Source organism: Castor canadensis, chromosome 7 (genome assembly GCF_047511655.1).
Source record: "Castor canadensis chromosome 7, mCasCan1.hap1v2, whole genome shotgun sequence".
In the NCBI taxonomy this organism is placed as follows: Eukaryota; Metazoa; Chordata; class Mammalia; order Rodentia; family Castoridae; genus Castor; species Castor canadensis.
In genome coordinates this window covers 29,718,709-29,740,004 of record NC_133392.1, presented here as the reverse complement: position 1 = coordinate 29,740,004, position 21,296 = coordinate 29,718,709, and the positions used below count along the sequence as shown (strand labels likewise).

At 40.9% G+C, this 21,296-nt stretch overlaps 1 protein-coding gene across 2 annotated transcripts in view; it reads right to left on the bottom strand.

Moving 5' to 3' along the window:
• Dnmbp (dynamin binding protein) overlaps positions 1-21,296 on the bottom strand; it is a 104,017-nt gene that overhangs the window by 60,957 nt on the left and 21,764 nt on the right. For both annotated transcript variants that reach the window (XM_074078542.1, XM_020156307.2), the window contains exons 2-3: positions 9,804-9,957; positions 7,935-8,057 (exon numbers count right to left, since the gene is read on the bottom strand). In XM_074078542.1, coding sequence (XP_073934643.1) covers positions 7,935-8,057; positions 9,804-9,948 — 268 coding nt within the window. In that variant the 5' untranslated portion in view covers positions 9,949-9,957. The remainder of the gene's footprint in view (positions 1-7,934; positions 8,058-9,803; positions 9,958-21,296) is intronic.

The window sequence follows — 21,296 nt, the reverse complement described above, 5'->3', positions numbered from 1 at the left end:
TTTTAAATGGTGGTACTTGGATTTGAATTCAGGGCCTTGCTCTGAGTTAGGCATGTGCTCAACCACTTGAACTACTCACCAGGGCACAGCCAGGCAAAAAGTTCTCAAGACCCTACCTCAACAATAAAAAGCTGGGCATGGTAGTGTATGCCAGTCATCTCAGGCATCTATGAGGGAAACATAAATAGGAAAATTGTGGTCCAGGCTGACCTGGGCATAAATGTGAGATCCTATTTGAAAAATAACGAAAGAAAAAAAGGGCTGGGGTGTGGCTTAATCAGTATGGTGCCTAGTAAGCCCTGAGCTCAAATCCTAGTACTGCAAAAAAAAAAAAAAAAAAAATTCCTTGATGAAGCAATACAAATTAAATCTTAACCCTTGCGGACACTTCCTTTGTAATATTCTGTGTGACATTATCATGTACAAAGCACTTTTACTATATGCCTTGAGGGAAAGCACTTGAGCAACTGAGTTACACCCTTGAACCAACTGCTTTTTTTCACTGAACACCATTTTTTGTGAAAGAATGACTAATAGATAGCTATGGTTATCTGGCTTGGATATCTGGCAGACTTTTTTTCCAAAATGAAAGAAGAGAGTCTTTAATTTCAAGGAAAACAAGCAACAGTATTTGTTGCCAAGGGTAAAATTCCAATGTCTAAGCTCAAGTTAGAATTTTGAAAAACCAGATCTACTACCAGGAGCTTGACAGTTTTCCCATACTTAAAAGACTTCTTTGATGCTATTAACAAATATAATTTTTTAATGTATAATAAAAATGATCAATATTTGGAAAAATGGAGTAACTCATTGAATCAATATTTTCCAAATGACCAATTTATGCTGTTATAAAGTCATACATGGTTAAAAGAGTCATTCCAAAAGCAAGATAAACTAATGAATTTTAGTGTAAAAGTATGAAAAGTTCACTGATATTCTTTCAGATATAAGTTTGCAATTAGCTCTTAACAAACTACCACTCACTACATCTTGGTGTGATATCGAAGAATGTCACAGTTATCCAGGTTATTAAAATGTACTTCGAATCTCCCAGTGCATAGCTTTGTAAGGCTGGATGTTTTCAATAGACTTCAACCAAAACAACATATTGCAATAGATTGAACACACATGCAAATATGAAATCCAGCTTTCTTCTATTAAATCAGACATTAAAAAGAGCTACAAAAATGCAAGCCAATTTTACTCCTCACTAAATTTTTTTGTTTGGAAAGCTACAGTTATTTTTTCATAAAAATGTTGTTTATATTACTATGTAATATTTTTAGTGAGTTGATAAACTTTTTAATAAATTCCCTGTCTCTATAGATAATATGATAATTATCAATAGATATAGACTACAATAAAACAAAATTTCTTTGGGGTTTCAATAACTTTTAGGAATATGTAGTGTTCCTAAAGCCCAAAAGTTTGATAAATACTTTGAGCTGGCAGAGTAGCTCAACTGGTAGAGCACCTGCCTAGCAAGTGTGAGGCCCTGAGTTCAAACCCCAGTACCCACCAAACACCAAAAAAAAAAAAAAAAAAAAGGTTATTTAAATGCTGCTATAAACAATACTAGTACATCCATGCCTCTGGGTTTAATATAGCCCTTTGGATAGGGTTTGCCATGAACCTAACTTCTCACACTATATTTTATTTATCATAAAATATGCAGCAGTTAAGAAAAGTCTTAGTCAGGTGTCATGGTTCAAGCCTGTAATCCTAGCTACTCAGGAGGCAGAGATTAGGAGAATCACAGTTTGAAGCCAGTCCTAGCAAACAGTTCCTGAGCTCCTATCTCAAAAAAAAAAAAAAAAAAATCACAAAAAAGGGCTGGTGGAATGGCTCAAGGTGTTAGGCCCTGAATTCAAACCCCAGTACTGCCAAAAAAACCCCCCAAAAACTCTTCATGAATGGGATAATGGTTGGAGAAGGATGTGGGTGATAGGATCTTCACCGACTCCCTCTACAGGCCTTCTTGAGCTAGCCCTATCCTGAACATACATTACAACAAAATCTTAAAGAAAGTTCTAGTAATCAGCACTTTTATTTTTGACAATAACCAATATTTCAGGTTATCTTCATAAAATATAAGCTGAACGTGACATCTGTCTCAGTGTTGAAGAAGGTGAGGTAAAGAATGACAGCTCAGTTTGTTTCTAGAAAAAAGAAACTAAGTCTCTAAGGATTTACCCCAGTTAAAAACAATTCCTCCATGTTCTGCAATCAGTGGTTTTATAACAAATTCTTAATCATCTGATTATGAATTATTCATTTTGTGGGTTATCAATTTTAATCTTATTTGAACTTTATTTTCACTGCGCTCTTAAGTCATTGCCTTTTATGCTCAAGGAATGCAAAACAGCAGTAAATGAGAAGACTAGATGGGACAGCAAAGAATCCAGCAAAGTCACAGGGTCAATCCACAGTCAGGCACACCAGAAAGCTGGGTCTTCTATGCTCTTGAGTTACAGTGGATTTTGCAGGTCCGTGTAACACCAGGCACCGCCTCGCTTTTGCATGTTGAGAAGCTGGAGAATTGCCTTTTGCATAGTCAACACTCGTGTCCACTTGGAAGTGGTAATTATTCTTCAGCCCCAACTCCCAGACAAATTCAGTATGTCTTCCCTCTCAAACGGCCTCCTGCTGCTAATTTCCTTTCATAAAAATATTTCTCCCATCTATTGATGACTCTTTGCTAATACCCTAGTCCAGATCCTACCATCTTGCCCTTTTAAGTGCTGCCTCATAAATGATTTCTTCCTGCCTACCAGAGACTCATGCCAATTAAGACTTATACACACACCAGTTTTATCAGATTTCATCATGAGACATGGGGAGTCTACTGCCCGTTAGCTTCTTCTCTAATAATTCTTATTTCCTGACCTAGAGAAAATGGAAGTTTGCTCTGATACATGCTACAGAAGCTTACTTGAAGACACCATAAGGCTATTCTCCAATCATAATTCTACCCTCCATCAAACACTTGCTGTGATCCCACCAAGGATATGAGACCCTGTTCCACACCTGGCGTCTTTTGTTTGGTTTTGTTTGCTTTTAAGACAGGGTCTTGCTATGTAGCTGAAGCTGGCCTCCAACTCCTACCTTAGCCTCCTAAATGCTGAGATTATAGAGTGCACCACCATGTCCAGCACGTAAGGGACTTTGCTTCCCATACAAAGCCATGTCTTTATGAACTCCAAACTTTTATTACCATTTTCTCTCCATCTGAAACTTTTTTCCTTAGAAACTCACATTCGTCTTGGACATCTATGGCCTACAAGAGAAATGACGGCTTTTATCATGAAATCTGGCACTTGCACGTTTACATGCTGCATGGCATTAGACTTGTAGAAGGTACACAATATATTTTCACTGACTTGAGAAATGTTCCCCCAAAATAGTGTTTTTTAAGTGGTAGGTAAGCACCCTTGCACTTAAGCCATGCACCTAGCCCTTTTGTTTGTATTTTCCTTTTGAGCCAGGGTCTTGCTAACTTTATCCAGAGTGGCCTCGAATTCAAAATCCTCCTTCCCCCATCTCCCAAGTAGCTAGGATTACAAGCATGCTCCACCACACCCAGCTCGGTCTTATATTTCTTTTATGATCTCATATTCACTGGTCAAAGCTTTGGGTCCCAAGAATTACAAGTTATTTCCCCTACTGACCCCAAGGCCTGCCATCAGGGTCACAGAAGGAACTCACTGGTGATATGACTGCTCAGACACAAAGGGCCTCTTGGTGAATAGAAAATCAAAGCGTGCCATAACTTCCACTCTGCTGGCTTTAAAATGACTGGCTCTCTTAACACAGTGGAATGACAGTGTTTTCTTTGTTTGACCAGATCTCTATGAACTCGTATAATAGGGCTTGTTTTCCTGTCTATTTTCAACAGAGTGACTGTTTTGATAAGCTTTACTACCTGAAAGACTGTCACTCTGTTGGTTAGTTCTACATAATAAAGGTGAATTTTTAAAAAAATCACATTTAGACCCTAGAAGGCACCTTAATTTAGTTCAATGACTAATTTTACAGTCCTGCCTGCTCCTGAGTTTTCATTGGTCATGCAAGCCATTTCCCTGGAATCCTTGGTGATTCCCTAGAAATGGAGACTGCCTGATGGTCATTTCCAGAATCAATTTCCAGACACCATTATGAGGAACTCTTGGACTAGTGTGACCAGATTTAAGGACAGAAATATAGAAAATGCAGTGACCCTTAGGGTCAGCCTGAGCCTTTGGCTCATACACAAGTAATCCCAGTCATACTGCTTGTTTCCCTTGATCGGATTTTTTATTTGAACAGGAAGTGAATTAGGAATGAAATGATAAGAACAAATGCAGGTCTTCTTAGAACCTGATATAAACAGTCTGGTCCTGCATGAATAGGTTCCTCTCTGACTCCCTTGCAGCTCTAAACACCCAGGGAACTGAGTGCATGTTTTAATTAGGTTTCTCTGTGAGCCATATCAAAACTTTAACCCTGCTGTCTTAAACTTCTGGCACACACGTGCTATGACAGATAAATAATACTCATCAATTTATTTATAAATAGATTCCTTGATTTATTTTTCTTAGCCTTTTGTTTATGGGGTAGCCTAAAATATGAGGTTATAGACAAGGCATAAGCATTTTGTTATGTGAGGCAATTATTAGTGATAGCCCATATGACACATTCACTTTCTCCCCTCTTTTTCCTGTTTTTTCCTTATCACACTCTCTTGTTTTACTTTTCTTTTTTTGTTTTCTCCTCTATTTTAGGATAGTCAGTGGCACTGGCCACCTGTACTGACCCTTCTTCTATGAGATAGTTTTGTTTCTTAGTTTAAATATAACATAAAACACAAGGAACAATCCAAAATAATGGGGAGCTTCAGGAGAAGGAGGAAGGGTGACACCTGCTGGACGAACCACTGATGACTCCAAGTCCAGGTAGAATTACCTGGGAAAATGTCCATACACAAACCTGCACAGACATATCCAAGAAACAGACCCCAAAGCACACCAAGGAGCCTCAGGGACACAAGTTGAGGCTAACTAAAATAGCTGGCATTTATCAAGTGCTTTCCTTTGCCGGATGCTTTACACACAAAACCGCGTTTAATCCTCATGACCACCCTGAGGTGGCTATTAGTACCCTCACTTTTTATATAAGGACACTGAGGATGAGTGACTTAAATGACTAGCCCAAGGTCACAGCTATTAAGTGGTGGAGTTGGATTTAAATCTAGGGCTATCAGAATTCTTATCCTATAGGCTGTATCACCTGCTCTTAGCATATATCAATACACAATGCGTCTGTTATATGTACTCATATGTACATATAGCTAGGTATACTTTTTCCTGTATTAATACTGTTTTATCAGTACTGCAGTTTGAAATCAAGAGCTTAAGTATGATAGGCAAATGCTCTACCATGCCCTCAACCCTTTTTGCTTTAGGTGTATTTGAATAGGAGCTCTCATTTTTGCCCAGGCGGGCCTGGACCAAAATCCTCCAATTTTTGCCTTCTACATAGCTGAGATGATGTATCACTATGCTCAGATTTAATGACTGAGATTGGGTTGCACTAGCTTTTTGCCTCAACTGGCACTGAATTGCAATCCTCCCAATCTCTGCCTCCCATGTTGCTGCGATTACAAGTGTGAACCACCACACTTGGCCTTGATGATACTTCTTAAGTAGAAAACAACTAGAAAGGCAGCTTGGTAGCACAGCAGCTTGCAAACACAATCCCACATACTCTTACAGTTTCTGAATCTCTTTCTGACATTTATTCACCAAAGTTTTCTGTACACAGAAGAGGAAAAGCTACTGTTACACTGAGGGTTCCAGAGACAGAGGAAAGAAATCACAATGGTCAGGATTAATAGTACTGAGGCAGTGGCAAAGGAATTGATACTACTCATGAGCTGAATTGCTGCTCTAATGGGAAAGTGATTTTTGGCCTAAGAAGTAGAAGGGTCACCTCAAACACTAGACTTGAAAACCAGGAAACCTAGACTCAAGCCTGATATACTACATGCAATATAAAACAATGCTTTCATTTTGTGGTGACTTTGTTTCCAAATAGCAAAATTAATTTGTGTTGATGTCACCTGTCATGTATAGAAAATAAGAGGGATTAAAATCATTTCAGTGTGTCAAGATAAGCTTCTCAGAAAAAGACAAATTATATAGGTACATTTAATCACCTCATCCATGAAAGCTTGCTTTTTCAAATCAGAAGCCATATTGAGCTAGAAGATATGTGGCAGGCACAAAAGGGAAGAGCTGACTGGGCTAGGGTATTTATCAGCAGCAGGATATCTCAGAGAGGAGAACAAGATAAAACCACTTATCTTTTCTATTCGCTCTCCCCTGCATCCTAATTCTTAGGACTCCTCTCATAAGCTCTACAGATTCCAGGGCCCCACCTGATCTTGAATCAGTCTTGATACAGGCAATTCACAGCTGAAAGGTCAATGTCAGGGTCTTCTGGAGACTCTCTGAGGTGGCTCTAGGATTTCTGAGGTGGATTTTAATTTCAAAGCCTGTTAAGAACACACTAGGCCAATCTTCACAGCACAGGCTTCAGCACAAAATCTTTCTCTTTTATTTTTAATTTCTAAGACGTGACTATACAAGATGTAATTATGAAGAATTATGAAGCAAAAATGCCAATTTCAGAAGCCACATCCTCAGATGCCTCATAATACTGTAGACATACTGCATCTTTCCACACAGCATACTCCTCCACCCACCATTCACGCCAGGAGCCAGGTGTAAGAGATGGAAAGCCCATACTGTCCAAGTCCTGTGGACAGCTCTGGTAGAAGCCCTTTTTCCGTTCTGTCCAGGGCTGCTAGCCTGGCATTGACTCCAGACCTCTGCTGGGAGAGCTGTAAGTAAGGATAAGGTCCCTGCTATAAGTTCCTCATCTATTTCTGTTGTCCCAACACTGAACAGAGAAGAGGCTGAGTTTGGGGTGATGTGCAAGAAATTCTCAAAACAGATTCTGACTCTAGGTTAGAGAACTTTGTGTGTGTGTAAATAGTTTAAGAAATTAAGCCCATCTTGTTTCAAAAGAACAAGCAATTATACTGATAACACACTAAGTACTGCCACTTCCTACCTTCCTACAGTACTAGGGATTGAATCCACTTGAGCCATAGCCCCAGAAAGTTCCACCACTTTGATGACTGAGTCATCACAAAACTGGATGGATCATAAGCCTCCATCTGGGGAATACTGCTGGTTTCTGTGTTCATGCAGAAAGGTGTGAACTTAGCCAAGTATACTTTGTTGAAAAGGTTTATAATCCATCTTTAGAAATTCCTATGTCTATGAGAGTACAAGTGAGAAATGTGTGGAATACCATTGAGACACCATGAAGACTTTCCTGTTCAACTGCTCTCCCTTTTAAACTGATTCTGGTGAGAATATAACATTATCTAATGGAAGTGTACTAAATGGGACTGTTTTGCATTTGTCTCTTAATTACCATATCAAAATTACTGTTTTGTGCATTAATAAATAGTAATTTTACTAACAAAGCCATGTTAGTTTTTATGGGAAAGAGAAATAAACTGCAACAGTGGAAAGATAGTCCTAGACTTAGGATAAGATGATAGGGGTTCACATCCTGAGGCCAAAGCTTCTCACCTGCAGCAAACAGCCTCTGAACTTCACTAGCATTTATAAAATACAGTTCATAATACTTAGGTCTGTGTTGAGGATCAGATGAGAATGTATTTGTGAGGAAATACTGTGAATATGGTAAAATGCTACTCAGATACTATATGTATTACTCTTACTACTGTCCTCACTATCTTGGTGTTGCTGAGGACTCTCCAATATTAGCCATGTATAAATTTTTTAAAAGGACCTACTTGTCAGAATGGGCAAGCCCACTCCTTCATCTTCAAAGGGCCTACTCTTTGGTGTTCAGCTTACCTCGATGGAGGGGAAGACTGTTCAGTTCTTGGGATGTAAACTCACAGATGCAAACAAACAGCCTCTCTCCCTCTTTTAGGCTGGGAATGGTCACAATTTCCACAAAACTGCTGGGGAACTGTCCTGAAAAAAAAAAAAAAGCCAACATATTCAATATTGAGTTTTCTTTTAATACTGAAATTTCTTTTTCTGTGCACATGGAAAAAACTTTTTTCTGAGTCCATTTATAGACCATGGATTGAAAATTCACTTCATGCTAATAATTGGAGAATCTAGTGTAGAAAAAGTTCAGTGCACAAAATTAGATTGGTGCAGAAGACAGAATGCAATTCAATAAGCATTTATCAGTGCCACTCTAGCAAGGTACTCTGCAGAGGGAAACAAGTTGAAAATCTAGTGCAGACATAAGTAATAATTCTGAAATCCTGTGTCATAATGTATGCATACAGATTGCTATGGAAGTTCAGAGAAAGCCGATAATGGGTCAGGAAGAACATGAAAAAAAATTACTGATTTTCTTTTGAGACAGAGTCTCACTATGTAGTGCAGGCCAGCCTTAAACTTGCTATGCAGCCCAGGCTTACTTTGAACTTGTAATTTTCCTACTCAGCCTCCCAAGTGCTGGGATTACAAGTGTATACCACCATGCCTGGCTCTAGAACATGAAAATGTTTAGGAAAAAGATAGCAATTCAGTCTGAAAATGGGTAGGTTTTAACAGGTGGTTGTAGAAAGACAGAGCCTGCCAGCTGGAAAGAGTGAGAATAAGAGGTGTCTCTTGAATCTGTCGTTTACCTGTCCAAGCCATCAGCTCCTGCACCTGATGACAGCAGCAACCTCCCACCTTGCCTGTCTGCCTTCAGCTTCCCCCACTATCATCTTCAAACTGCGGCAGTGCCCATGCTTAAAGCACTTCCCCAGTCTCCCACTTCCATAACTCTCACCTGGCATAATCTGTCTGCCATGCCCAGCTGTCCCCTCACCCGCTCAAGCTTCATGGCTTACTGAAGTTTCCTCCGTCCCTTTGTCCAGGGCTTCTGAACGAGCAATCCTCTCTGCCTTGCTAACTCCCTGCTTCGTCTCAGCAGGGATATCACTTCTACTGGAAGGTAATCCATTTATTTTCCAAATGTGGGTTGAGCATCCACAGAATCTACTCTCAGGACTGTACTGCACACTCCAACCCAGACTTAAATACATGCAAGTTAAGGATTGATTAATATAGGTGCACATTGTGTGGAGAAATGTTCCCCTTCCCGTGGACTAGTTGATGAAAGAAATCCCTGTTCCTATGTATTTAAAAAAATAGAAGTAAAGTAGCCAGATGCATGGAATGTGGGAGATGGGTAGTATCTAGGGCAGAGGGTGGCTTCAGGCGAATTGGGCCAAGCACAGATCTAGGAAGGAGTGAACAGGGTGACGCAGGCTCCCCTGAAAAGAATGAACGACAGGGCAGGAAATGAGAAAAGAAGATGGCCAGAGGAAAGAGCACCTTAAGTTCCATCAATCAGAGGCAAACCTGCCCGTGAAAAGCAATGGAAACAGGGGTTCTGAAGAAATGCATATTTTGAGAAGGGAAATAATAGCACTGAATACAAAAGATAAAGAGCGGAGAAGGGAAAGGGAAGGAAAGGGAAAAGCATGAGTGAAAAACTAGGCTGGGGACAGCTGGAATCTAACCATTTAATCTTCTGAAAGAATCAATAAGGAGATGGAATGACGACAGAAACTCTCCCCCCACATCTCCACGGTTTGCACACAGGAGAATCCTGAAGGCACTGGCTTAGTGTCCCCTTTAACCTTTATTTTTATATGGAAAGAAGGGAGGGGCTGCAGTACTTCATGCACAGGAGGAATTGTGGCCTCTTACCTGTGACGTCCTCCTTCTTCCCTAGAAGCCAAAATTCATCCACCACTGCCAACACCTCAATAACATCTCCCACGAAGAGCGGCAGCTCCTCTGATACGCTAGGGCAGAAGTCAAAAATGGCGCGAACCACTGAGCCAGTCTCCATCCTTCCCACCTGGAAAAGAAGGTCAAAACAATCAGAGAGAATCAATACTTAACATATACCAAAAACCTTTTTTTTTTTTTTTTTGGTGGTACTGGGGTTTGAACTCAGGGCTTAGCACTTGTAAAGCAGACACTCTACCACTTCAGCCATACCACCAGTTCATTTTGCATGTTTATTTTAGAAATGGGGTTTCAAGCATGATTTGCTTGGGCTAGCCTTGAACCACAATTCTCCAGATCTTTGCCTCCCAAGTAGCTGGGATTACAGGTGTGAGCAACCAGCACTCAACCCCCCAAAATCTATTTCTTGAGAATGATAAAGCTTAAGGTACAAGCATACTTAAAACGAAGTCAAAACTAAGCAAAAAAGTTTGTATTTTATATATTAAAAAATCAAAGTACTTTCTCATTTATTTCTTTAAAAAAATAATTTCTTCACATATTTTTATCTGATTCTCAAAATAATTCTGGAATTGAAAAAAATAAAAAGCACAACCGAGACCTTAGAGTGACAGAAAATTCTGGGGGCATGTAATCCCAGCTATGTGGAGGTGGAGATGCAAGGATTGTTTTCAGGTCAGCCCACATAATAAAAAAGTTAGTGAGACCCTATCTCAAAAAAGAAGCTTGATGTGGTAGTGGTGTGTGCCTGTGGCTATTTGAAAGGGGAGGTAGGAGAATTCTGTTCTGAGGCAAAACACTTGACCCAATCTGAAAAATAAAGCAAAAAGGGCTGGGAGCATGACTCAAGTGGTAGAGCACCTGCCTTGCAAGTAAGTAATATCACCATCGTTGTATTGATGGGCCCAGCTTGGTGTCTACAGATGAACAGCTTAATATGAGTTTAAATCTTTTATAATAAATGGAAAATAAGGGCTGGTGGAGTGGTTCAAGCAGTAGAGTGCCTGCCTAGCAAGCGTGAAGCCCTGAGTCCAAACCCTAGTGGCACCAAGAAAAAAAAAAAAAAGAAAGAAAACAGCAATTTTGCCAGGTGCCAGCAGCTCACACCTATAATCCAAGCTACTCAGGAGACAGAGATCAGAAGGATTGCAGTTTGAAGCCAGCCTGGGCAAAAAGTTTATGAGCCCCTATCTTGAAAAAAATCCATCACAAAAAAAGGGCTGGTGGAGGGCCCTGAGTTCAAATCCCAGTACCAAAAAAAAAAAAAAAAGGAAAATAAAGGCCAGGCACAGAAGCTCACATCTATAATCCCAATTACTTGGGATGCAGAGATCGGGAGGATCATGGTTTGAGGCCAGCCTGGGCAAAAGGTTTGTGAGATCCCATGTCAACAAACAAGCCAAGAGTGGTATTACATGTAAGAGGCACAGGTAGGAGGATCATAGTATGAACTTGGCTCAGATAAAAGGTGCAAGACACTATCTGAAAACAAAAAGAGACAGAGGTGTGTGGCTCAAGAGCACTTGCCTAGCAAGCACAAGTTCTTGAATTCAACTCCAATACCATTTAAAAAAAAAAAAAAGGAGTGATTGAAAACATTCAAGTTGGCAAATGTAGGCTTTTCAGAATGCCTGAAGGCAACAGTAAGGTAAGTACTGGACAGCATAGTACTTTAAAAATACAGCATTGAAAAATCAGGGACTTTACATATGGCATGTCATTTATTCCCACCCTCATCTGAAAGATGAGGACATGAGGCTCCGCACGGTTAGCAAACCTATTTGTCCAAAATCACAGAGCTTCACAGCTGCAGGGCCAGCACTCACAGAGGCACCTGGCTCCTGCCTACTGAGACTGTGTCTGCAAACCAACATAAACAACCTGAGGAGCAGCAGCAGGGCCACTTCTCACCACTTAGGCCAAGATTTAAAACACTCTGAAAAGGCTGGGCTCCAGTGGCTCATGCTTGTAATCCCAGCTACTCAGGAGGCAGCCATCAGGAGGATCACAGTTCCAAGCTGGCACCAGGAAAATAGTTCAGGAGAACCTGTACTGAAAAAACCTGTTACTAAAAAAGGGCTGGCTGCATGGCACAAGCAGTAAGAGTGCCTGCCTAACAAGCATGAGGCCCTGAGTTCAAATCCCAGGACGACCAAAAAACAAAACAAACAAAAAAAAAACCACTCTGAACAGTAAAACTCCATGTAAAACAAGAAAGGGCTGCATAGTGGTGTCTCCAGCCCAAACTTGGAGAGTGAGTGTCCCTACACTGTCATGGCTCCATGACATCGTCAGATGATGCATCCATTCTCTTGACACGTGTAGCTGAGGATTTCAGGAAGTGTTTAAACACCAGAAAGCAAGGACATAAGCAGTGTGCATATATATGTCCACCTGTGGACACCCAGCAGGATCAGAGTTACGTTGTCCCTTAGATCTTCTTCAGGGAAGCTGAAGATCTCAGGCTGGCCAGTCCCAGCTCTCCTTTCCATTACTCCCCTCAAGTACTCACTTGGCGTTGGTGGAGTTGGAGATTCTACCCCTCATCTCACAACTATAACCAATCCAAACGCAAGACAAAAACGGAAAGATGGTTGTAGCTCCTTCAGTTTATGATCTAAGTAGACACTGATGTGGAGAAGAAGCGTATTAGGCATCTAACCAATAGTAGAATAAAGTAATGTGAGTATAAGGCGTTAAAAAGTCACACATCGAAATTAAGCATTTCACATTTAATTTGTACTTCTAAGCAAAAGTAGCTTGTTTTCACATTACTGGGACTTTTTTTTTTCTATACTGAGATGATTGGATCCAGAGTAGAAAAGAGAAGTGACTAGTAACACTTTACATATCCTTCTACCACAGACTTTACATTTTCCCCTCCTTGACCCCCTTCCCATGCTTGCTAGGCAACTACTGAGCTATACCCTCAACTCCCAGATTTTCTGTATTTAAAATAATCTGGGCTGGCAGAGTGTCTCAAGTGGTAAGAGCGCCTGCCTAGCGAGCATGAAGCCCTGAGTTCAAATCCCATGCCACCAAAAAAATTAAAATAATCTAACTATAAATACATGCTAAGGAGACAGCATGATGTGAATGCAAAGCAGTAGGATTCTGCAGCCAGTGAGACCAAGGTTCGAATCCCAGCTATTCATTAGCTATTCCACCCTGGACGTGAAATTTCCTCTGGGCTTCAGTTTCCTTGTCCTGAGAAATGGAGCAACCACACTTTCACTGTAGTCATCAAGAGGCTGATTGTAATGATGGGAATACTTACATTGGTGCCTAACATTTCCTGAGTACGTACTGGAGCTGTGCATTGCTTTGTGTCCTTCCCTCACAACGACCCTACCATTTATTATTGGTTTGCCATATCTTATTTATTTGGCAGGTAAGAACCTAGACTCAGTGCAGTGATGGAATCTAGTCCAAGGTCACATATGTCAGCTGCGGAATGAGAAACCAAATCTGTCTGTTGCAAAGCCTTACCCAGCATTCTAACTGTGAAAGCACCTTGCACAGGTACCACAGCTGCTCAGTTACTACAAGCCATTTCCATAACCAACTACAAGCCCATATCTGTTACTGATCGTCACAGAATGTGCTATTTCAAGCAGACAAACATCGTAACTTCCCATTTCAACATATCAAACCTTGGTTAATTTTGACCATGTTTCAAAATAAGCACATTGTTTATTTCCCCACTTCTTCCACAGAAGACACAGAACATGATGGAGGCAAGTTCACGATGAAGACTGTTGCCAGGGTTGTGTGATACTGTACTGTGTTGTAGTAATGATCTCAGTCCTTTGCAGTTATAAACTTTTAGGTCTTTCTCTCTCGTTGCCACCCTACCCTGTGTTCTCAGTTTATTTCCTCAATTTTCCCACCCACTTTCTAGGTTGCTTTTTACAACTGCTGGAGAAGGAGGACCACACACACAACACCAAAATTAATACAATTTTCCAGATAAATAAAAGTATACATGCTCTAAAGGGCAGGTGGATGTTCTTTTGTGGTGGTAAGGTAAGGGACACATATTAGTGCCGGAGTTTTTGACAGTTATTGGTTGTGTACTCTGAGGCCGTTCTTATTTTCTGGCCATCTTTCAGAGGACTAAAGTTGCCAGATGTTAAATTTCCACATAAGGGTGGTGTCTAAGTCTTTTTTTTTTTTTTTTTTTTAAAGAAAATAAAACACAGTGTTTTGTAAATTTCTTAGCCATCTATTAATCGTTAAGACAACTCCTCAGGGTTGGGCCAAGGTGGATATCATTTTCCTTCTTATAGAACGTTTTATTAAATTTCATCTTACTATGTTACTAAATATCTATCTCATTACCTAAAATATCAAGCAAAGATATTAGCATAAGCCCCATTGATTTCTTGGAGAAATATCTTCTTATACTTTAGAACTGTGTTCTGAAAGAGTTAATGTTTCTTTCTGGAACTTTTTCATTCTACCAGAAAATGACTCAGAAGTACAGAAGAATCTGGCTCAATAAATTCTTTTACTGACTGACCTCCTACTCTGCTGGAACGAGTGTGTAGTCACCAAGAAACACACACCCTAGAAGGGTACAGAAGTCAGTCTTGCTGCGTTATGTGATTCATACGTGAGAGCAGAAGCTAGGGCCTGACGTCTCTATTTTACATATGGATTTTACCTTACGCTTCCCTGCCCCGCACACACTACGAATAGCAACTATTATTACTCATGCTGGGCCATTTTAGAAACCTGGCCATATATTTTGAAACGTAATCATCATTGGCTTCTGTAAACTGCTCTGCAAACTCCAGACAAGTAAAAAGAAGTGCAGAGGAAATGCGAACACAGATAGCTTGAGGGAAAGCGGAAGAAATTGCTGCCCACGTGCCATGATGTCAGGCCATCAGAAGTGTGCTGGGAGAAAAAAACAACAACCCTTCTTCTCTGCATTTCCACCTTTGGAGAGTTGTTCTGCGTTAGAAATATAAATATCCACAGAAAGATAATTCTCCAAACTCTCTGAGAATGTAAACTCTGGGGAGAGATTTTTGTCCTCTGTGTTCACTGGTGTGCAGCAATTTCAACACATACAAGATCCTTGAATGATTATTTGAACCTTAGGCAAACTCATGAAACTGTTCATATCAAAAGCTCTAGTTCTGCTGATCTAAAATTAAACTAATCTTCTCTTTGCCATAAGTAGTTTCACTTTCCAGCTGGCCTGTGCACGACACTGGCCATGATGTCATATAAATCCTCCAGCAAGCCCCAAAACCTGAACCTTCCCTCCACTCTCTGTAGCCGACAGTGCACCAATAGCAGCATACTGCTTGGGCTCTAGCATGTGCCAGGCCCCGAGCCAGCCACGCACATCCCTGCACTGTAAGGTGGACAGGGAGGCAGGCTCAAATCCCAGCACTGCCACTGAGCAATTACTCAGCCTCTTCAGCTAACAATCAGCTAATCCAAAAGCAGAATTCAGGTCTGTTGACTCATAGGCCTGGGTTCTGTTTGTTGGTTCATTAGTTTTTTGTAGTTCTGGCAATGGAACCCAGAGCCTTTGGATGGTAGGCAAGTGTTCTACTGCTGAGCTCCACCTCCAGTCCCCACGTTCTTTTTACTACAAACATCAATTTTTTTAAATCTCACTGATCATTCCTTTAAAATCTTCCAGACCTCCATTTCCTTTCTTTGTTTCTCCAGCATTTTATTATGAAAATTTTCAAGCAGCAAGGTAGAATTTTATACCTATCACCTAGACTCTTCAGTAACATCTGACTGCAGTTACCTTATCACATACCCTTGTGGTACAGGCACTTGAACTCAGAGCCTTCACCTTGAGTCACTCTACCAGCCCTATTTTTTTTCCAGATAGGGTCTCACAAACTATTTGCCTGGGCTGGCTTTGAACCATGATCCTCCTGATCGCTGTCTCCTGTGTAGCTAGGATTATAGGCATGAGCCACTGGTGCTGGGCTCGACTCATGCTATTTGTGACACGTTGCACAATAAAGCACAGACATTTCCCACCAGATTTTGGCATACATATCTTAACTTGACTTCTATACTTGTTTATAGTTGTTATTTTAAAATTAAGTACCTTTTTCCTCTCAACCAAAGTTATAATTCTTTTCTCACCACTAGAATGTCAGTGAACCTGATTAATCGTTCCTAAATGTTGACTTTTTACATATTACTCAGTTGCTTAAGAATTTACAAGGTCTTCCTATTTTCTATAATTCATTAACAAATTCAACAAATATTTATCAAGCCCAACAGGGTCAAATCAAAGTTCCATGCAGGATATAAATTTGATTACCGGGCAGGCTAATCTTTTGATGACCCTTCAACCTAGTATTCTTTAAGTAGTTTTCTCTAATACTGGGGGCTCACAGTAGCATTTAGACTCTCTCCTCTACTGTCCAAGGCAATTCAACTCTTTTGTCTTGGAGAATGTACCCTACTTAGGAAAAAGTTAAAACTTGTGATAACGTGAGCAGTAATCTCAGGAGGTACTCAGTCTTGTCCCTCAGTGTGTATGTGGAGGTGTGGGGGTGGGTCCTAAATCTGCAGTGATTTTTTTTAATGTCTCTAAGATGACTTTATTTATTTCATTTCATTTTTTTTGGCAGTGCTGGGATCAAACCCAGGGCCTTGCGCATGCTAGGCCAGGGCTCTAACGTTAAGCTTCACCTCCAGCACTTTAAGTTTTTTATGGGCTAATGCCTTTGGCAATTCCCTCTTAACTGGCTTTGCTTCGATAATACGTCCAGGAACATTTAAGAGGCTGTGTGGGAGATGGTATAGTCCCTGCCCCCCAGGAAGCTTATGTACCCACCCCTCAATTTCCCAAAACGCATTCTGAGGATGATAATCTTTGTGCTTCAAAATACAAAAACTCTATGATCACTGTAAACTTGAGGAAGGCTATGAACCACACTTCCCTCTGGGAAGGGAATGAAAATACTAGTATATTAAACCCAGAGACAATCCAGTCAAGAAACCTTCTTAATTCCATGCCTCTAAACTTGTCTGGTCATAGCACACTTTTTTTCAGGTCACACTTAACATTTTTTTAAACTAAGTTTACCCCACTCATACTACTAAGTAGCATCATATCCAATCCGAATGGACTGCTCCCATTAAGCACTTTCTGTCCAGAACTCATTTGTTTAGACACCATTTCTTTTACCCAAGGCTGGCCCCCACTTTGCACGTGTTTAAATACTTCCCCTCCCTACTTCCTCCAAGTGATGCCCACCTCTGCTGCTCAAGCTCACTTCCATCTTTCACGCTGCAGTTGCTACAGCCCTTGCTTGTGCATCATCTGGGAGATGTGTGAGACATCCGACTGGACATGTAAAAGTTAAAGCCACGAGAATAAATGCATTGATGAAAACACTCAGAAATAAAATAAAAATTTACAATATACATCATGCAACTCAAGCATTCATCATAGGCGTACGGACAAACAAAATGTGGTATATATATACACGGTAGAATATTATTCAGCCTTAAAAAGGAAGGAAATGCTGACAAATGCTGCAACATGGATGAACCCTTAAGATATTATGCTAAGTGAAAACATCCAGACCAACAGGGACAAATACTGCATGCTTCCATTCATATATGAAGTAGCCAGAGTGGTCAAATTCATAGTCAGAAAGAACGGTGGTTGCCAGGCCAGGGATGGGGGTGGAGGGGACAGGCAGTGGTGCTAAATGGGTATAACATTTCAGTTTGGGAAAGTGAAAAAGTTCTGGAGGTGGATGGTGGAAATGTGAATTATTTAATGCCACAAAGATGTACACTTAAAAATGATTAAAATGGCAAGCATTATGTTATATACATTTACCACAATAAAAAATTTTAATATATGTCACAAAATATGACAGCATATAAAAGAAGGCCTAAGAGACCAGCAATTTTTAATAAGTAACACATCTACAAGTCTGGATATACGTTATGAAAAATCTCCTGAGATGACAAACTACAAACTTTTACCCTGGTAGATACTGATATCAATCAGCTTAATAAGTAATTTCTAAGATGGCCTTTGGGGTAAAGGTCTGAACTTGGTCAGACCGCAGATGCTGAAGTTAGCCCTTCTAGTTCTGTCCTCCAACCTGCTCTGTGTCCCAAGGCTGACCCATAAGCACTGTGCCCAAGCCTCCCTTGCCTCTACCTCCCAGTTAACTTCAGCACAGAGATCCCAAGGCAGAGGCAGGTGAGGTGGGGCTCTGGTTCCCTGGCTCCCTTCCTGTAGAGTTGTGAGATGGCTGTGCTGGCCTATCATGGGCCTCAGCAACCCTCAGAATCCTCCAAACAGCTTTTTTCTCCAGTAAGTAAGTATCCTGTCCCCTGGCCCTTCAGGAGTAGGGAGTGCTCCCGCCAGCATTGGCATACAGTACAATCCTTTATTATTTTCCCTAAAACTGCCCACTTTAAGCTGGACCCCCTCAGGTTCCTGGATTGCAGCATACATTCTGCTTTCTGCTGGGCCCAGGAGCGATACATATCCAAAAGAGTTCTTAGGCTCTATGAGCTCTAGGCATTAGAAGAATGTGGGAAGAAAGCCAGGTGTAGTGGCTCTGCCTGTAATCCCAGCTATTCAGGAGGCAGAAGTAGGAGTCGGAAGTAGGAAGATCACAGTTTGAGGCCAATCTGGGTAAAAATTGGTAGAGCACCTGCCTAGCAAGCGTGAGGCCAAGTTCAAACCCTAGTACTGCTAAAAAAAGAAAGAGAGAAAGAATGGGAGTACAGAGTATATGAAAGTATAAAATAATTTCCTAAATCTACCATTATAAATTCAGGTCAGAGTGAGCTATACCAGAGTATAAATTTAGCCAGTCTATTCTTTTAGAAAGCACTGGTGACACATTCTGAAAGGCTGTCCCTAACTGAAAGGCAGCTAGACTGTGTTTCTCCTCCCTGTTTGCTCCCACCCTGGGCACGAGCTGGCACAAGCCAGGTCCCTCTGCCTCTGGGAGAAGCTGGGAACTCCTGCTCGGCCTTCTTGCAGGTACTCTCCAGGATGTCCTGAGAAAACATGACCTTTGACCACCAAGAATGCATTGGAAGAGTTCAAGGCAGGCAGTGAGGGCAATGGCAAGTTCTCTTACATCTGACAACACAGAGCTGAAAGTACAGTCTCCCCTCTCTGCAAGAGAGGATCGGAGGTTCTAGAAATGAAACCTAAATCTGCTTCAGGAAGGAAGGAAACAAGAGACACTGGGAAAACAGCATTTCCTCCTCGGATGATGACCCTGGAGTTGGCTTTGCACAGAAGGTGGAAGGTGAGCAGTCATTACCAGGTGATTCCTCAGAGAACTACCAAGGGAGGGACAGGAAGAGCATGGTGTCCATACAGGTTTGACTAGGATGACGTGGGTGTCCTCCCTGTCCTCACAGCTCTCCAGCGTGCTCTGGCTCTACAGACCACGTTAATGGTGAGGAACAAAGTGACCCTGCTGTGGCGAAGATGAGATGATTAGAGAAACGAAGGTGGAGAAGTAAAGGGATCTGCTGTCAGAAACTTTGTACAGTTTTTGTTGCATCAGCTGGCTTATCTCAGACATGGCCTGTGGCAGAAGGCCCTGACCTCAGCGGAAGGGTGTAAGCCAGAGTTCCTGCCGATCAGAAAGCCCTTCAGTCCTTCTCAGGATTTGAACTGAACAACCCAAGGCCTTCTGTAAAATTTGTTTTGACAAAGAACTTAAATGAAGAAAGCTTCAGGGCTGACTCCCTGCACATCAGCTGTCACTAACTTAAGGCTTCTACCCCACACCCAGTAAACTGATGTTTTCTCCCTTTCAGGCTTTTTTTCCTTTTGTCTTTTTGATAAAAACGTGCTGGTGGAGGGAGAGAGGTTCCATGATTAATATTTTGAGGAAATTACATTAAAGAAACATTTTCAAATGGATTAACATCTCAGACTGACACTTCTTAAATCATACATGAATCTTGCTTATGGGTGTAAATCTAAAAACCACTGACTCATATAACCAAATAAATTGGACATGTTTGAGCTAAGCAGTCTAGCGACACATCGAAGTGCACAGCTCCACGATGCTGCATATGTAATAAATTCAGATAACCCATAGACAGCAGTTGCATGCATGCAGATTAGAGTGAAACTGTAAAGTGAAACTTTAAAGTGTGGACACAGATAACACAAGCACAATAAACACAGCAAGACAGGTAGTTTGGGAAACATTTTCCAGGACAGGCTAAGAAAATGTCTTAGCCCAGTGTTCTAAGCACTGAGGATAAATGTTACAGAGAAACATCACCCTCCTGTTTCTTTTCCTTATCTGTCCAAGTATGAGCTGGCTAGCTGTTCAGCCTCGGAAAGATTTTAAAAACACAAGGAATCTCTCTACCCTCCAGACTATTTTAAAGTAAAAATATTCTTGATATTTTGGAAGAAAGAATCATGAAAGGAATTGAAAACTGAAGATTCTGAAGGTGAAAAAAAAAAAAACAGGCAGAAAACAAATTGTTCAGTTGGAGTTAAAAATACTTTGAGTCCATTCTCAGGGTAGGTGATTTTAGGTCACTTTAAGGATCACTAACATTCAAGCACCAAGAAAAACAGGGACTTGCAGCTTTACCCAAACAGCAAAACCTATTATTTGCCTTGTATATAAACCAGAGCTACTATACCAGAAAGGAATGTATGTAAATATATATGTATTTATACACACATACAATCTTCTGGTAGCTCCTATTCCAGGAGAACTAGGGAACACAACAAGACACAACACACCCAATAAATGTCTGATTGCTTAGACAGGGTCAGCGAGAAGGACACTCAACCCCTCCCCACTCCTAGACTTAAAAAATACACACCTTTCTTATCCATTCAAGAATGCATACAGGAATGCCAGTGAGTAAAGCCTATACTATCTTGGAAAATCTTTTTTTGCAGTACTGGTATTTGAACTCAGGACCTTCACCTTGAGCCTCTCCACCAGCCTTATTTTTGTAAAGGGTTTTTTTTGAGATAGGATCTCAACAACTATTTGCCCCAGCTGGCTTCGAACCACAATCCTCCTGATCTTTCCTCCTGGGTAGCTAGGATTACACGTGTGAGCCACAGGTGCCTGGCTAATCTCAGAAAATCTTAACCTACATTCCTTTATTAAAGTTCTGATTTTAAATTTTATTTAGCAGTTATTAATAACTGAATACAATACACCAGGGATTAACAGTATCACGATGATATGATCCAGGAAACGATGGCTGCTCTGATGACTCGAGTGGTAGAGCATTTGCTTAACAAACAAACAAAAACTTCCCAATTTGGGGGAGTTCATGGTCAGCCCAGACAAAATAAAGACCAAAAGAGAAGAGGGCATACATAGCTCAAGTGGTAGAGCATTTGTGGAGCACGTTCAATTCTAGCAATGAAGTTAAAAAAAAAAAAAAAGATGCCCCTCTGCAAAAAAAAAAAAAAGG